At 45.2% G+C, this 16,416-nt stretch overlaps 2 protein-coding genes across 6 annotated transcripts in view; both read right to left on the bottom strand.

Annotated features, from left to right (window-relative positions):
- Positions 1-1,890: 1,890 nt before the first annotated feature.
- COX18 (cytochrome c oxidase assembly factor COX18) lies at positions 1,891-6,104 on the bottom strand. 2 transcript variants are annotated; one of them, XM_069012374.1, is made up of 6 exons: positions 5,841-6,104; positions 4,621-4,721; positions 4,250-4,413; positions 3,335-3,447; positions 2,902-3,012; positions 1,891-2,208 (listed from the first exon to the last, which is right to left on the bottom strand). In XM_069012374.1, the coding sequence occupies exons 1-6, from the start codon at positions 6,102-6,104 to the stop codon at positions 2,035-2,037; spliced, it is 927 nt and encodes a 308-aa protein (XP_068868475.1). In that variant the 3' UTR covers positions 1,891-2,034. The 2 variants fall into 2 exon arrangements, with proteins under 2 accessions (XP_068868475.1, XP_068868476.1); XM_069012375.1 differs by having other exon boundaries at positions 4,621-4,725; positions 5,841-5,927.
- A 1,816-nt stretch (positions 6,105-7,920) lies between these two features.
- ANKRD17 (ankyrin repeat domain 17) overlaps positions 7,921-16,416 on the bottom strand; it is a 70,563-nt gene continuing 62,067 nt past the window's right edge. For all 4 annotated transcript variants that reach the window (XM_069012371.1, XM_069012370.1, XM_069012372.1 and 1 more), the window contains 8 exons: positions 16,193-16,348; positions 15,832-15,981; positions 13,704-15,352; positions 12,495-12,692; positions 11,648-11,896; positions 9,720-9,895; positions 9,438-9,602; positions 7,921-8,520 (listed from right to left, as the gene is read on the bottom strand). In XM_069012371.1, the coding sequence (XP_068868472.1) occupies positions 8,461-8,520; positions 9,438-9,602; positions 9,720-9,895; positions 11,648-11,896; positions 12,495-12,692; positions 13,704-15,352; positions 15,832-15,981; positions 16,193-16,348 (2,803 nt within the window). In that variant the 3' untranslated portion in view covers positions 7,921-8,460. The remainder of the gene's footprint in view (positions 8,521-9,437; positions 9,603-9,719; positions 9,896-11,647; positions 11,897-12,494; positions 12,693-13,703; positions 15,353-15,831; positions 15,982-16,192; positions 16,349-16,416) is intronic.

Below are 16,416 nucleotides of genomic sequence, written 5' to 3'. Positions count from 1 at the left end.
TACTTAGAATTTCTTTGTTTTCAGCAAAGCCAGAACAGGAGGCAAACAGGAGAGGTGGAGACACAGTTATGCCAAACAGGGCTATAGATCACATCACTTAAAGTGTCATGCACAAAGAATATAGTACAGGCTTTTTTAGGACACTTCAGTTGGGTTTCTCAGAGAACACCTCAACAGGTTTTTTTTTTTATTTCTTCTCCAGAAACCTCCCTTGGCCCTTCCACAGTCAACAAGGACTCATTCGACCTGACACACATCATTATACGTATCTTTGCTCCATCTTTGTCTCATCAACATGGAAACTGAAAACAAAATAATTACATCACCATGGGAAGGCAAACAGCAAAGCTCCAATCCTCTTTCCTAGAAACAGCATCAAACACTGAGACAAGGATTTTAGGCCAGACAAAGTATTTGAACAGAGTCACTACTATGGCTGAGAACAGAGGTAAGCTTTTGGGTAAACAACGTTTTTCTCCAGGGCACAACCACCAAAGATAAGAAACATCACAGCCCTATTCTTGAAGTTTACACTGCATCTTCGAGACAGAGAATGAAACATGTATTCTCCAGCCAGGATACTTCAGCACTTTTGAGTTCTGCCAGAACAGAACCCATTCAGGGAACGTGTACTTGCCTGATTTCAGTTCCTTAAGTTTAGTCTCCCTCCTAAGTACACGCAGTGTTACAACAACCCTCTTCCAGACCTAAAATAATGCTGTAAGAAATCCACCACCAAATACACTCACTGGAGGAACCTTATTCTCTTTTAACTCCCGCTGGCAGGTCTTGGGTGTAATTTTATAAGGTAAACAGTGTGTAAAATAAACATAAATAAATGGAGAACTGCAAATATTACAATCTCCTGCACTGAACATCTGGGGTCCTGGCAGAGCTGTGAGGCATTTTTTTCAGTGAGGCAGTTTCACAGCCCCCTTTATGCTTCCTACGAAATCTCATGTTATATTTTCACTACACAAAAGACATAGCTGTGTCAGCCTGCCCTGTTCACAGGCTGGGAACGTGAGAGCCTCTCAGACGAGACTGCTGAGGAAGGAGAGGTGACTTTGCTCAGCACTGCATGGAGCACCAGCTCCCCCTACCACCAGCTTCCCAGACAGAAATTCACTCCCTTTTGCAGTCTTTTTTTTTGGCTGAGGCAAAATGACAATACGACATTCAGAGAAATCTGTAAGGCCCTTTAAAAATCTAGAACATTATCCTACCTGCAATGCAGACCTGGACAGGGCTTTATCACATACATTCTGATCTCCTTACCTGCGGATTTTGAATTGTTAGACACCATTAGATGAGATGCTTTTGGCTGCGTTACCTTCAGTTTCATACCTGTTTTGGGGAGGATTTTTTGGGTATAAGAATATCCTGGCAGCATCCGGATATAACGCTATCACTGATGTTCTGAGATTCCTAACAGTGAAAACAGTGAAAGACATCAGTGAAACATCCCCACAGGTAAAGTGAAGTGTTATTAGTACAATGACATCTGCACTTTTTCTTCTAAACTGCTGATTTTAGTCAGAAAAGTGTATCTCAGCCCTATCTGGAAAGTTCCACTAGGCTATCACAACAATTCAAACAAATGCTTCCAAGTCTGCATTAAAAATTCTGCTTCTGATTTTTGTTAGTTTACATCACAGTAGTAGCTCGGAATCTTATAAAAAGTTAAAGTAAATAATTAATTTCTGATCATTTTAACAAAAAACCCCTGAACTTCTTTACCTTCAGGACTTACAGTAAAAAAGAGGCACCGTACACGAGTCACGGTTTTATTTAACGCTCACCTGGCCAATTCCTTACGATAATCCAGGAGATAAACCTGGATTTCTGGACTATTGCAACTGCAAAATGACCACACTTGAAACAAAGCTACCCAGTAAAGACACATTTTTGCTGACCAATCCCTCTTTATGGCCAGCCAGTGTTTTATTTGGAAAATAAATATACAGCAAATAAGTACATCTCACTGAAACAGCACTACTTCATTCCTGAGACAGCTCTTCCTGCAGTTCAGTGTCATTTCTTGAAGCTGTATTTAGCAGCCAAGGCAGCCACGATGTCCCTGTAAGGAGTATCCGAGTCGGATTTGGTCCTTGGAATGCAGCACAGCCGGCGGAAGGTGGGAGAGCGCAGCAGGAGGTTGTGGGAGAGTCCCACGAGGCTCGAGGACAGCCAGTACAGCGCCATGGACTGCAACAAGACAAGCACAGGTCAGCTTCCTGGAGGCAAGGAAAACACCAGGTTTAGGCAACTCCTCCCCGAACCACAGCTGTGGGGTACTCCCAGGTATTGACAAAAATAACTCACCTAAAACACTCCTCCTCTCATTTGCAATAATGGCTTCCACGTGAAATGTAACTGTCTGTCTCTGAACTCCTCGGGGGAAAAGTGTCATCTACACTGAGGCTTAACAGGTCTTAAATTAATTCATATTAAACTTGCTTCAACTTCTGTATTTGAAACTATAATTGAATGAGCCAAACAACCAGACACTTTGTTTTTGCTAAGAATACTCTGCAGTAGAAAACCTGGTAAAAATGAGAAGTGTTTGAAGAAAGATGTGGAAAAGTTCCTAATTTAAGAACTACACTGGTTTCCACTTAACAAACATTTGCCTACGTGTCTTTACATAAGTTTTCCTCTCCTTTTTCAGACTACATGAAGGACATTAAGTCCTTTCAAGGCTGCAAAGTCTTCCCTCTTGAACAAAAATATTCCAAAGGCATCAAGATTTAAACATACATATAGACAAAACATCTGATTTGTTTTCAAGCACACAGCAGCAGCAGCAGCAATAGGAAACACACGAGGCACTCGGGCTGTCCTTTAAGCACCGACCAGACCAGCCACAGGTGACGTCCCAGAGGTCACCTCGGTACTTACGGAGGGCACCGTGGCAGCAATAGGGATCATCACCACAGACACCACGCGGAAGAAGTTCGTAACAAGCTTCTGGAACCGGGAAACTTGCGGGTGTTTTTGGGAAGCAAAGATCTGAAAGAGGAGAAACTCATAGGTATAAACAATGTCTTTTTGAAATGACCAGACTGAAGATTAACACCCAGAAAGCTCATTAGAGCAGCATTCTAAAAGAAACTTTAATCGAGAGTAAATATTACTGAAGCTCAAGTAGATCTGAGACATGTCACATCAGACTTTTGAGGTCTCTGAACAAGACACCTACGCATTAAAATACACAGAGCAAACAGATTATTTTTCACTTCTGCCCAGCGCATTTAAAGCAGTGATAATCTGCAGCCACCTTTATGTGTTAGCCCTTTGCAGTCACCACTGTTGGTTTATTCCACCAACGTACCTCTACCACCAGCAAATTCACCAGCCCCAGGGAAACGGGCAAAATCCACGTGGAATCGGGTGCTGTGAGGTCTGTAAACCACAGTGCTCCTCCTGATGAAAACTGCTCTTGTACTATAGGAAACATTTCAAGAAAATACAGAATTCAGTATAATTTGCTGTCTCAAGTGAGCCAGAACTGTACCATGTGTTAAATCATGCACCCCAGTTTCTAGGTATGTTTTATCCACATGAGAAATATGATTAAAGCAGAAATCCTTGGTTAAACACTCTGCTACCAATCTGAGTATGAAAAGTGGAAGATACAAGCTGAGACCCAGCTTAGCTCATGACAGCCACTGAAAGGTAAATCTGTGATTAAAAACTACTTTGATCTCAAATATTTTACAAGTCAATGAGAAAAATAAGAATGCAGTAACTTACAGTTACAGTTACTTACAGTGTTTATTTCCTGATTTTGAAAATACTGTATTTTTCTTAATAACTTTATAACTAGCTACATTCTTGCTTAAAAGAACAAACTGTAAACTCTTGTCTAAAAAATCGGTATATAATTTTTTTTAATTTAAAAAACCCTCACACATTCACCTTGCCTACAGTATTTCCCATGAAAGAAAAAAACACAGACTAACAGTGAGTGTGCTGCGGCATGTGTAATATTACTTGCTAAGTAGGATTATCAGACTACATTAAGTTTAAAACTAATTTCAAATGATATTATTATCTATTATTTATATTAATTAATTAGATTAAGTTCGAACTATATTAAGTTTAAAACCTTAGTAGCTGACTGTTTTTATGTCAGCTTGTACAGCAAGCTCAGGACATTGTGGTCTTTAACCAGCAAGGTGTCTGTGAAAGCAGTGAGTGAATAAAAAGGACAATGAGAGAAGACAGATGTGTCCAGATGCAGCACCTGCTGAGCCCAGGGCACCGAGGCTGCAGTTGCGCAGAGCCAGGGACACGCACACCCACATGGGGACCTGCACCCACAGCAGCAGGGTGGCTTTGAAGGGGTGGCAGTTGTCCCGGACGTACAGCTCCGTAACAATCCTCCGCATGTTCTTCGCGAAGTGGAACCTTTCGGAGAGGAAAACAAAAGTTCAGAGCTTTGAAATGCGTAATGCCTGAAAGGGAATAGGATAAATAAATTGTAGGAGGGGAAAGAAAATCTAAGCTTTGGGCAACGGCAGAATCTTCCTGTAAAAGTGTTGTTTGTGGGATCTTCCTTCCTGCCAAGCCTCATTCCGGAAGGGATTCAGGAGGTGTGTACAGTCCCCCTCGTACCTGGCCACCTTTTCAGACCACCCCAGCTGCTTTCCACGCACTGAAACTTCATAGCGAAGGCGCTTGGCGAGTTCCTTAATCTCGGGCTGCAGGTTTTCCAGCTAGCTAAAGAAAAGGAGAACTGTCTGGGCACAGCGGCAGGTAGCAATCGCCTCCTCTCCTCACCTCTGTTATTAGCAATTCAATTGCTGAACAAGTATTACACTTATTAATCATCACTGTAAAATTTAATATCTGTACAGGAATTAAGCATACACATTGCCACTGGATAATTTAATATCTCTACAGGTATTACACACATTAATTACCTTTGTATGGTTTAATGCCAGCACAGGTATCAAACATATTAATTATCACTGTAATTAAATACCTGTACAGGTATTAAATGCCTGTGAGGGACGAGACATCTTGTCAATGTCTTGTTCAATATCAATGAGCACCTATTATCTTCAAACAAAATAACCACGTGAAGGTAACAGCGACAAGTGTAACAGTGACAAGTAATTACAGCGACAATCAAAGATACTCCCTTACTGCTGCATGAAATGAAGACAGAATTTCAGATTTATCTTTTTAGATTTTATACTTTTTTAAGAAGAAAGTGAGTACTATCACAGCTGAAATCAGGGCAATTCTTAACAAGTGTCTTTTTGCCTGCATTCAGGACTTGTGATCAGCTACTTCACTTAAGAAGACCCAGCTTTAATGCCACCTCAGTGATAAAAATAAATAAATGACAATAATAAAAATTAATAACAGGCAAATATATATAATAACATACAACTATATATAAAAGGAAATCTGTATGATAGAATGTATTATTTACGATATACTACGTGTAATATATAAATATATTGTGCTACACATGACAGAAAACTATAAATAATAATATATAGAGAGAAATGAAATAAAGAGTAATAAAATGAAGTCCATCAGGACACAACTCGGCAGTGAACAAAGTCACTACCCGCAGCATAAGAGACCCCATTACTCGAGAGTGCAATAGACGCTCACTTTTGCAACCAAAACATGCACAAAATATAACGAAATTCTTTTAAAAAACCCCAAACGCCCCTAAAGCCGCTGCAATAGAAGAACTGTGATGTTTATTCCGCGGCCTCCTCAGCCCCTCCATCAGTCCTTCCCTCACAGCCTCTCCCCGCCTCAGAGCCGCCCGCCCCTCCCGCCCCTCAGCGCCCCCTCAGCGCCCGCGCTCCCACCTTGGCCAGCAGCCGCCCCTGGTGCGCGGCCAGCGGGAGGGTGACGGCGGTGCGCAGAACGGCGGCCCCGCAGGCGATGGCGGCCCAGCAGGGCAGCCCGGTGGCCTCCTGCAGCGCCGCCAGCCCGCCCTCGGCCCAGTGCACGGGCGCGGACCGCGCCGCCCACTCGTACCAGCCCTCGGGGCCGCCCGGCGCCGCTGCCGCCGCCGCCGCGACCGCCAGGGCCGGCGGAGCCCGCGCGCCCGCCCGCGCGAGCCGCCACATGCCGACGGCTTCCTCGCGTGGGGCGCATGCGCGGCCCGCGCGCCGCCGGAGCGCGCCCCGCCGCGGCCGCCATGGCGGCAGAGGGCACGGGAAGGGCAGCGAGGGCAGGGGAGCACCTCGCTCCATTCCCTGCATGATACTGTAACCAGACTGGTACGGGCTGGAATGGAGCTTAGAACAGTCCCAACGCCCTCCTGCCATGGGCAGGGACACCTCCCACCACACCACGGAGGATCAGGGAGTCCAACAGCTGGCCCTATACAGGACATCCCCAAGGATTACACCACGGGCCCGGGAGCGTTGTCCGAACCCTGCGTGAAGGTTCAAGGTCTTATCCAAACCGCCTTTGAGCCCCAGGGTTGGGGCAGTGTCTCAGCTCTCTTCCAAGAAATACTTCTTCCCAATATCTAGCCTGCTTCCCCTTTTCCCATTTGTACCCATTACTGCTTGTCTTTACAGTTCTGACAAGGAGAAGTCTTGGGCTTGCTTGTTGGCCACTTCAGATACTGTAAGGTTGCCATGAGGAATCTACACAACCTTCTCTTCTCCAGGCTCAACAGCCCCAACTCTCACGGCCTAATAATTACATTCACAAGCAATTAATCATTAACGAGCCATTCTCATTCCACATTAGCAGTGTGCTCCTGCCCAGCCAGGTTCTCAACTGTGTCTCCTTACCCCTTCTGTGGCAAGGAGAGGTCAAAATCCCCCTTAGACCATACACACTCTGCACCGTGTTCTCTTCCTCTCCCTGTTTGTCCTAACCCTGGTTCTGTTCCCTTTTCCCAAATAAAGAGCACCTGCCAGCTCCCAAAAGAGTACGTTCCTTGGTTTATTGGACAAATAAAAAGCATTACATTGTGGAAAAATTAAGAAAAAAAAAGGATCTGAGAATAAAAATGGTCCAGTTCCCCCCAGCCAGGATCTCCTGTGCCCAGCCCACTGCCACAGTGGTGGCATCGAGCCTGTGCTACCGCAGGCATGGACTGAACTGTCAGGTCAACAACATACTCTGGTTTCATGGCTGTAATAAATAGTGAGCACTACTTATCAGTGGGATTCATAATTAATAACCCCAAAAAGCACTAAAGCCTGCAGCAAATGATTGTAGCAGAGGGGAAGGGCACTAAACCCACACCACAGTAAGGTGTGAGATGGAGGTTCAATCCTTTTTCTGAACAGTTCCTCACTTTGGAATTAATTTTGCTACCACCAGATCTTTACAGGATGTATTTCAGGTGATCAGGCAGCTGGAAAAAGGAGCTTGCTTTTATTCAGAGCATCACCTAAGGGCAGGTATATGGACTTGGGTATGCAAAAGGCTTGTGGACAACCTCAAGTATCACAATAGTTAAAAGGCAGTAGTTTCTGCGGGCAGCTGAGGTGTTTTCCTGGTTTTCCAAGGAGGAACCATAGTAAAACCAAATAATACTTGTTAAATCTGAGCTGTAGATCTCCTTTAAATGCTCTGTATGGGAACTGTACAGGGATCCTGACTGAACCTGTGTCACTGCTCACCCAGCCCAGCCTCACAGGACTCACCCCCCCATCTCCTGCTACTGCTGTCCACAGAGGTGACAGCTCCTGACAATGTATAAGGGAATTCCCACTTGGACTTCTCCAAATAAACCTTGACAGGGCTTATTCTGGAACAGACCTGCATTTTGGAGCCTTTAGCGGGGAAGCTCTCCCCAGCTGTCAAATAGAGAACGTATGCATTCCCAAAAAAATCCAACACGCATTTGGAAAACGCCCTCTGATAATGCCTGGGGTGTTTTTCTTTTTATAACTTACTTAAATTACACAAGTAGAAAAGTTATGCTTATTAATAGTTTAATGTATGAAGGAAACATCCAGATTTCTGAATATGAAGGTACATATCTCACATTAATTTAAGTCTACATAAAGTAGAGCCTCTATAACTGACATATTGAAATTTACTTTCTGCTTAGCCATTTGTTATGTAAACAATTGTACATTTATTTGCCATTCTAAAACTTCAGGATCAAGTTTACATAATTTTGCTAAATTTCTGTGTTTGCTCAGAAGCAGTTTACAGTACTAAAACCAACCAGCCAAAGAACAGCTTCAACAGAAAGTTATGTCAAAAAAAAAAAAAAAAAAAAGGAGGAGGAAAGGAAAGAAGAAAGTCTAACTAAGTTGAAACATATGATGGTGGGGAATGGGTGGTCACAATGTTCACAGAAAAAGGTCAGTTAGTAAGTTCTTCTGCAAAAAGCCTACACACTTCAGTCAAGCACATCAGTAGAATGATCTGGGAGCACATAAACTGTTTCTGCCAATTGTGGTTTCCTCTGCAAAGAAAGGAATCTCAAGGCCAGCACGTTGATCCCACTCAGCCCAGTTGGTTCATATGCACACTGTTCATGTGAGGTGTCCAAGTTCCAGTCCACACCTGCAACAGAAACCTGCATTAACACCGTGCTTTGGGCTGCTCCAAGCAGGGCACAGCCCACAGGGACACTGCAGGCCTCACGGTTTTCCCTGTCCAGGATAATTATCAGGGCTCTGTGTGTGCAGCAAATGATTTGCAAGCCCAGTTCCCGAATCTTCAGCTCCCAGAGCAAGAGACTTGCTCTGCTCTTGACCCTGAGTTCAGACAAACAAGAACTTGATTTCTGCCACCTTATTTTCCCCTAACACCTTCAGCTCTGGGGACAAGTAAAGCTTCTTCGGGGGACAAAGTTTCCTCATTAAACCAGAAATCACCTCGCAGAGATCAGAAGACACATCAGAGCAATACCTGAACTGTGGCCGAACCCCCTCTCCCACACACCTATGGCCTGCCAGAGCTGGGAGCTGCTCCCCACAGCTTGGATCACTCCCAAGCAAATTAAGCCCAGAAACATCTCTATTTAGTAACAGTGTAACAGAGCTCACTGTCTAATTAAACACAATCACAGGACATAATCTAACCAGAGCTACTTACTAATGTTCCATTATAGTATTAATTCCTGAGTACGAACAAGAGGTTTAGGGGGAATTAATCCCTCTGCCTAAATTATATTCAGTGGACAAGCCAGGCAAGATCAGAGCAGCAAAGAGCTACTTGCTCCCTTCCTAAAGAGCTGCTTTATGCCCTTCCTCCATGCGCTCCTAACAAAGTCAGGACATCCTAAGCTACAGAGCCCAGCAGCAGTCCTGTTGCTGTGTGCCCTTCTTGGGAAAGGAAAGCTTAACTAAGAGCACATAAATTGGCTTTTCCTATGAAATTTTGCCCCAAGGTTTCTTTTCCCAAATGCACAACTGCACAGACAGGAATCATGACATATTTTGAGTAAAGTACACAGTGCATAGAAATGGAACAATTACCGTCTGAGGCCCGTTGTTTTCTGTGGAATTTGAAACCATCTTTATCAGCGAGTTCCAAGATGGGTCAGCAGCATGAGGCCCATTAAAGATGGGGCCTCCAGTACCATCTGTGATGGGGGCTACGGGAGGAATTATGGCGTTCCCATACACAGAAAAAGGCATTCCCTGAGGGGAAGGAAAAGAAACAATCAGGATGCTTTCACGAATGCTACTACTACTGCATGGACAGAAGGACAAAAGGGGGGGGTTCATGCTGCATATCGGGTCCAAGAAGGTCATTACCCCAACTTTTGGGAAGTCCATGTATCCTGCAGGGACGGGCTGATGGAATGTACCAGAAGGCGTTACGATTCCCGTGCTGTCTCTCTCCATGGCTTGGTGCGAGAACACGCCTGGATCAGACATGGGCCTGTGGATCATGTGGCTCCCCATTCCGCTGTGACACCAGTCCACTTTATCTGCCAGCACAGAGACACAGCGTCATCCACCACACCCCTCACCGCCGCTTTCCAGCCTCCAAGCTGGCTCACCCCGCAGCTCTCGGGCTTCCACCTGCACTAGAGCTCAGGAGCACAGAGGATGGAAGATACCAGAAATGGCACCTGCAGCCCCCAAGCCAGGAATCCTGAGCCACTGCCAGGAGTTTGGAACAGTTACCTGCAACCAGAGCGCTGCCCCTGCAACTTTCCCCCATTTCAACAGCAAAGCTGGAATTTGGGCTAACTCTCTCTCCTCCAAAAACCTCAGATCCTCCAAAAACCTCAATTCCTCGTGCCTTTTGGTGCTGTGGAAAGCATATGTACACTAAGACAACTATTTGCTCTCCTCCACTACCGTTCTTCCATTAATTATTTCTTATTCTAAGGGACACGGAAGTATCCGTACAAAGCATAACCAGAAAATGACCAGCTGCAGACATTGGCTCTTGTTCTAATTCTGCAAATTCATCAGAGGCAGCTTGGTATTGGTGCTACAGTTCAAACCCCAGACATCCAAAAATCAAATTTTCAAAACAAATCATAAGAAAATTGTATTTGGAGAAGGAGTACAGAAACATTTCTGAGGCACCCTAACACTCAAGTAGAGAAGAGCCAATCCTATTGTGAACTGAAAATCACAATGTTGAAGTAATTGATAAAAGCAGAAAGCAAGCAGCATTCCAAAAGCCAAGACAGGCACGAAGGACTTTTCCAGACACACAATGCAAATAAATGCTAAATTTTTAAAGCTTTATCTGGGAAAAGACCACTAGCCAAGTAAAAAATGGGTTTGTATTTGGGGAAAAACCCGAGCACAGTCAGTCAATTAAAACCTTAAGCTCCCTGGACTCAGTCAAGGGGCAAGAACAGATTGCTCTGAGAGGCGGAGCAGTTCCCATCCTTGCAGGTTTTCCAGAATAGATTAGATAAAGCCCTGAGCAACACAAGCAGAACTCATGGCAAACCCCATTTTGTGCAGGGGGCTGACAGGACTTCCAGACGTCCAATCCAACACAGTCTCAATATTCACACCCCCCATCCCAAGCAAAAAACCTAAAGAAATTAAAAATCAACTCAGCACAAAAAACTCCATCAATATGAAAAAAGTTCATCAGTCTCCCAAAACTTGCATCCAAGACTCCTGACAAGTTTGGTGAGAAAAGCCGTAGCATCACTGACTGAAATTCTTAATAAAATTCTGAAGTACTAAATTGTGTGTGACTCCAGGAGAGCCAAGAGCCTCGTGCTAGTAGAAAACAAATGGCTGGAAAGAACAAAGGAAACCCAAATGTGGAATATTATCACTTTATAAAAACACCATCCTCAGCACAAAAGGTTCTACCTCAGCTACAAATTAAATACTAACTCCTACTGTACAATCAATCTCTTTATCAACAAAAAACCCCAGACAGTTATCTTGTGACACCTTAATTTCCCTCCTCCTAAATCGAATGATCCTCACTGTGTCCATCCCCATAAACCCTGTTTTTATTTTTCCTGTTCTTACTTGGAATACCAAATCTTCACAGCCAGGACATTTTCAGAAACCCCTGAGGGTTTCAGAAACCTTGTTAAAACAAGTAAGTGGACCGGAAGGCAAAGACAACTCCCTGCTCCAAATCCTTGGGAAAGAACATTCAGGCACTCACTTCTGCATCCTCCTGTGCTGAAGACAAGTTTGGCAAACACAATGGTGTGATCAATTCAAGTGCATCTATGAACAACACATACCTTGACTGCCACCTATACCTTCGAAGGACCAGATCCCACTATGTCCCACTGGGGCAGCCAAGTTGCTCCCAATTACAGAAGGAGTAGACGTTCCAGTTTGTCTAATACGTGCAGACCGTTCAGTCCCAATAGGAACAGGAACTTTTCTGTCCTGAGAAACGTTACTGGGTTTTTCTGATCCCAAGGACACTGCTGAAGGGGTGGGAGAAGGTGCTCGTACTCCAGAAGACACGGACTGAGCAGGAGATTCTGCAAGAAGAGCAACAGGAGCACTTAGTGATGGCAGCCAGATCCCACAAACCTATCCTTCAGTGTCCAGCAACTGACAATGGGCAGCTGGTTAATGCCAGATTCATCCACCTCAGGATAATTTTATTTCCAGATCACAGAGATACTCACCATTGATTTAGTTCCTTATATAAAATACTTATCATGCCCTGGCAGCTCAGCCACTGGACACACACCACAAAACCTTAACTAAGCATCACTGTCTATCAGCAACAGAGGATTTGAGGATTATATCCTAAACCAGAGCTGAAATAAACCCACATAAAACCATGTTTCTGTTGGGTTTGTTTTTTCTTCTTTATTTTTTTTTTAAGTCTTGCTTTGTTCCCTGCAAGGGTTTTGTGTCATTATTTTTGCCAATGAAACAGACTAACATGTTCCCTAAATAAGCCAGCACTTAACAGCTTATTTGTTTTCTGTCCAAAGAACTCCAAACTGCAGGGACCAGAGGTGGAGGAAGGTACCAAAACCTGCCTTAAGGATTTTCTCCCGAAATTCCTTACGCAGTTCTGCGAGACAACTTTATTTATACAGCAGCTTCCCGCTGACCAGAACTCACCATTTGATGCTGATGAACATGGAGGCAATAAACTAAGAGGGGAAAAATGCTGTCTGTTAAAATTAGCAGCTGCAGGCGCTCCGCCCAGAGGTGTGCCGGGCGCGTAGATCTGCCCTCCCGACAGGTTCGAGGCAAAGGTCCCCAGGTGTGTAGAAGAAGGTGTTACAGAAGCATAGGGAGAATCCATACTGACAATACCTACAAGAGAAAATGGGCACAAGTGACTCCCAGAACTCCAACATCTCCATCAAGAGGTGGCCCGTATCATGGAAATAAAAAGGAAAAAAGGGAAACTTTAATCCAATCCATCTTTGGGGATGTATGTTGCAATTTTCCAAAGGAAACTGGAGTATTAACCTTCACACTCAGCAAGTCTATTCAGTTTGTGGCAGTTGTTCTGTATACATAAATCAAGAATGATTCTTATTTCATTAACACCAAATGTCACCAAATAGCCAAGATACTCAAAATACAAGAATTACCACTCCCTTCGTGTCCTCTTCAAGGAAGAAAGGGAAAAATAAAATCTTAGGGATCTAAGACTTACTCTATTGTGTATCTTAGGGGCATACAGGGCCGTAGTCAAAATGCTAACTAGTAAGTATATCAAGATGAAAAAATTCAACACCATCATATTCACAAAACAGGAAAAAAAGTTCTGTCATATCTCTCAATCCATTAACACCTCAGTGGTCCTACAAAAACAGGCAGAGATGGTCCACACCATGTGTGAACTTTGTGGAAGCTACAGAACAGGTTCTGTGACAACCCCTTGGCCTCTGTTTTGGGCAGAAAGCTCAAGACCTCACTAAAAATTTCAGGCAGTGAAGGAAATTACATTTTATGGATCAAATTTAATAATTAAGACAACACACCTCTTGTAACTTACAAGTTCACATCAAAACACCACTCTTTTTACCATCCTAACCCTTGGAAGATGCTGCATATTTTTCTGCAGCCTCAGGACAAGGTATCACAAACTAGAACAGTCGCTAGCTGGTAGGGAAGGGAGGCGGAAATAAGAGTCTTTTAATTATCTCAGCTATTACAGGAGAACAGACCGGAATGGCAAAAATCCTATTTTATCGAGCCCATCAGCTGCCAAACTGTTACTAGATTTGACAGGGCACTTAAAATGAACTCAACTTGGCCTAAAAAGCATGAGAATAAACTGTATTATTATGGTATGGACACAAGCCAGAAACTTACCTGAGGGACTTGGAGCTGGCCTCTGTAATGGTGGCCTGAAACCTGGGGCTTTGGAAGTGTCAGACTGATGTAACGGATCCGAATTTGGCAAAAATGAGGACTTTGCTGATAGCATGGATTCTGGTGTTGTCTGAGAGGAAACGACAGACCCACCCCAGAAGGCATGAGCAGATGTGGGGCTGTTCTCAAACAACGTACTAAAGGGCCCAAAAGGCAGAGTAGCACTGAAGTTGTTCCCCATGGGCTTGTTCGCCGGGTGGGCCGAATTCTGAGAAGCACTTTGTGTACTTAAGGTAGAAGGAAGCTGCACTGAAGAAGGAACGCTGTGGGGCCTTTTGATGTGATTAACGCTGAGGACTGCGACAGAGGAGCTTTGCACAGGAGCCGGATTCTTGTGGACGCTGCCGGTTCCATGGACAGGCGGTCTGATGGCCGGGGTTTCCATCTTGGCTGCGGGCTGAGCGGACCCCATGGACGTCTGGGACACGGGGTAGGTCATTGGAGCATTGCTCGCACCTACCACGGGAGCAGATGAGCTCGTCGCTGCTAGATTTGGAGGCACAACCATGCGAGGATCTGGTGCAGGAACCTGAGGTTGCTGGAGAGGGGGCCTGGCCTCTGGCAGAGGAGCTCCCGGGGGCTGCTGATGAGCGGGATGCACAGAGGAGCTGCTGGTCCCAGGATTGGGCTGCCTGCTGCTGGTCGAGCCACCCGCGTCCACTGCGGGCGGGCTCCCCGCTTCCGGCTCAGACGGAGGCGCACCTTTATTGGGAGATGCTGCCGCGCAGTCGGAAGGACTGCTCCTGGAGATGCCCGCCGGCTGCGCAGGAGGAGAGGGAGATGAAGGGGAAGATGCAGGGTAGTGTTCTTTGGCAGTAGGAGTTGGATACGTGGCGTTCGTGGGCGCTGTGCTCGTGTTGCTTGCTGTGGTCGTCACGGTGGTGGTGGTGGCGTTGGATGTCTTCACCACTGTGACAAACAGCTGCCTCCTGACCGAAGGGGAGCTCGGGCTGCCGCTTGTGGAAGATCCAGGCACAGTAGAAGCCACTGAAGTTGTCGTCGCCGTGGGACTCGTCGTCAAAGAACTTGCTGAATTCACCTGAGAACCGCTGCTGCTCTGGCTGTTATGGCGAGGCACCATGTGAGGTTTCGGCGAGTTCGTAGCTCTCGCAGGGCTCAGCGGCCTGACGGGAAACGGACCCCACGTGGACTGAGCTGGTGGGAAGGTACCTCCGAAGTGCGTCATGGGCAGCCGAGGCGGACGTATCTGCTGGAAAGTCTGAGCAGCGAGGAGCGCGTGTGCAAACTGCGGAGGAGGATATGCCAACGGAAGAGAAACTTGGAAACCAGGCCGCACGTTGTTCACGGGGTTCTTAATGCTTTTGTGAGTGGATGCTGAGGAGATTGCAGGCACGGTGAGCGCGGAGGCGGTCTGAGATGTCGACGAAGCAGCTACGGTGGTCACTTTGATGCCCACGAGAGAACTGTTAGCAGCTGTAGTGGTGGCAGGTGTCGAGGACCCTATTTTGGAATTTACAGTCGAACTTTTCAAACGGTTCTTTGGAATTAGTTCATCGATTTCCTTATCTGGATCCTTAATCAGAGCATTGATCAACTGTGTGGCCTGTCTGGTCGATTCTGTGCCACCCCTACAAAAAGGAAAAGTGCATCTAACGCATTTACACGCATTATAGCCAAGGACCTCCCACACATGATCCAGCCTATCTTCCATCACACTAACACAAACAGGAAAATAACACTCTGTCCAAAAACTGAGCTTGGCACGGTCCTGCTGCAGATAACTACTCAAGAAGTTCAAGCTGAAAATTCCAAATCCCAAAAAACTCAAATGGATAAAATATTTGCTTCCCTACATATTCCTTCATATTTCACCAAGTCTAAACAAGCCCAAACACAGAATCCCAACATTTATCCTTTACCTTATCTCATAAGCTGTCTTTTGTACCTGTTGGTGGTTGTACTCTGTTTCCCCACCCCATTCATTTCCCCTGCTTTCAAGTGATCTTCCAAGGAACAACCAGATCAAGCCTTTAATCTTCCTGTACAGACAAATGGTCTTCAAGGAGAAAATACCCACAGGAGGGAGCCAATGCAGGATCCTGCTCACCTTATTGTGATTATTCGGTCTCCAGTTTTATCCTTCTGTTTGTCAATGTCTATGTGCGCTCCCGTGCACTCCCGGATCGCGTTGATGTTACATCCTCCTCTGCCAATAACTCTGGAAATCACAGTTGATGGAACAGAAACCTTCTTGGATCTATGTAAAAAGGAAACAGTATTAAGTGGGAAACACTTCCATGGCAAGAAGCTGTGGGCAGGTTGGTCAAAACAATTTCGTGTTTTCCAATTCAACCTATGCAACAGCACCTTTGTGAGATCTCAAATCCACTAAGAAGGTCATTTAGTAACTCCAGGGAAGGCTACACAAAGGACAGCATCAAAGGGAATTAGGGGAATATTTTGCTTACCTTCTCACAACTTCCTTCCAACCTTCTTCCCTTTTCTGACCACGTTTAGGACTAGCAATGGTTAGCTTTCCATTTGGAGAAGAAAGGGGAGAAGGAGCGGATTTTGTGCAAGTAGACAAGGAATTATTCGTCACTTCATTAATAACTTCAGACAACCTGCAAAAGAAATTAAATGCTGTCATTATGTGGGGGGGAAGAAAAGGATGACTTGCACTTTGCATACA

This window comes from Aphelocoma coerulescens, chromosome 4 (genome assembly GCF_041296385.1).
Source record: "Aphelocoma coerulescens isolate FSJ_1873_10779 chromosome 4, UR_Acoe_1.0, whole genome shotgun sequence".
Classification (NCBI taxonomy): Eukaryota; Metazoa; Chordata; class Aves; order Passeriformes; family Corvidae; genus Aphelocoma; species Aphelocoma coerulescens.
Note: the sequence above shows the minus strand (reverse complement) of the source record. Positions and strands in the feature narration are given on the sequence as shown.

What these genes read in the sequence shown, in the direction of transcription:
- COX18 (XM_069012374.1), bottom strand. Translation starts at nt 6,104, where the DNA reads ATGTGGCGGCTCGCGCGGGCGGGCGCGCGGGCTCCGCCGGCCCTGGCG. An exon ending in AGGGGCGGCTGCTGGCCAAG is followed by an intron (nt 4,722 to 5,840) that starts GTGGGAGCGCGG and finishes TTCTTTAGCTAG; the next exon opens with CTGGAAAACCTGCAGCCCGA. An exon ending in TGGTCTGAAAAGGTGGCCAG is followed by an intron (nt 4,414 to 4,620) that starts GTACGAGGGGGA and finishes CCTCTCCGAAAG; the next exon opens with GTTCCACTTCGCGAAGAACA.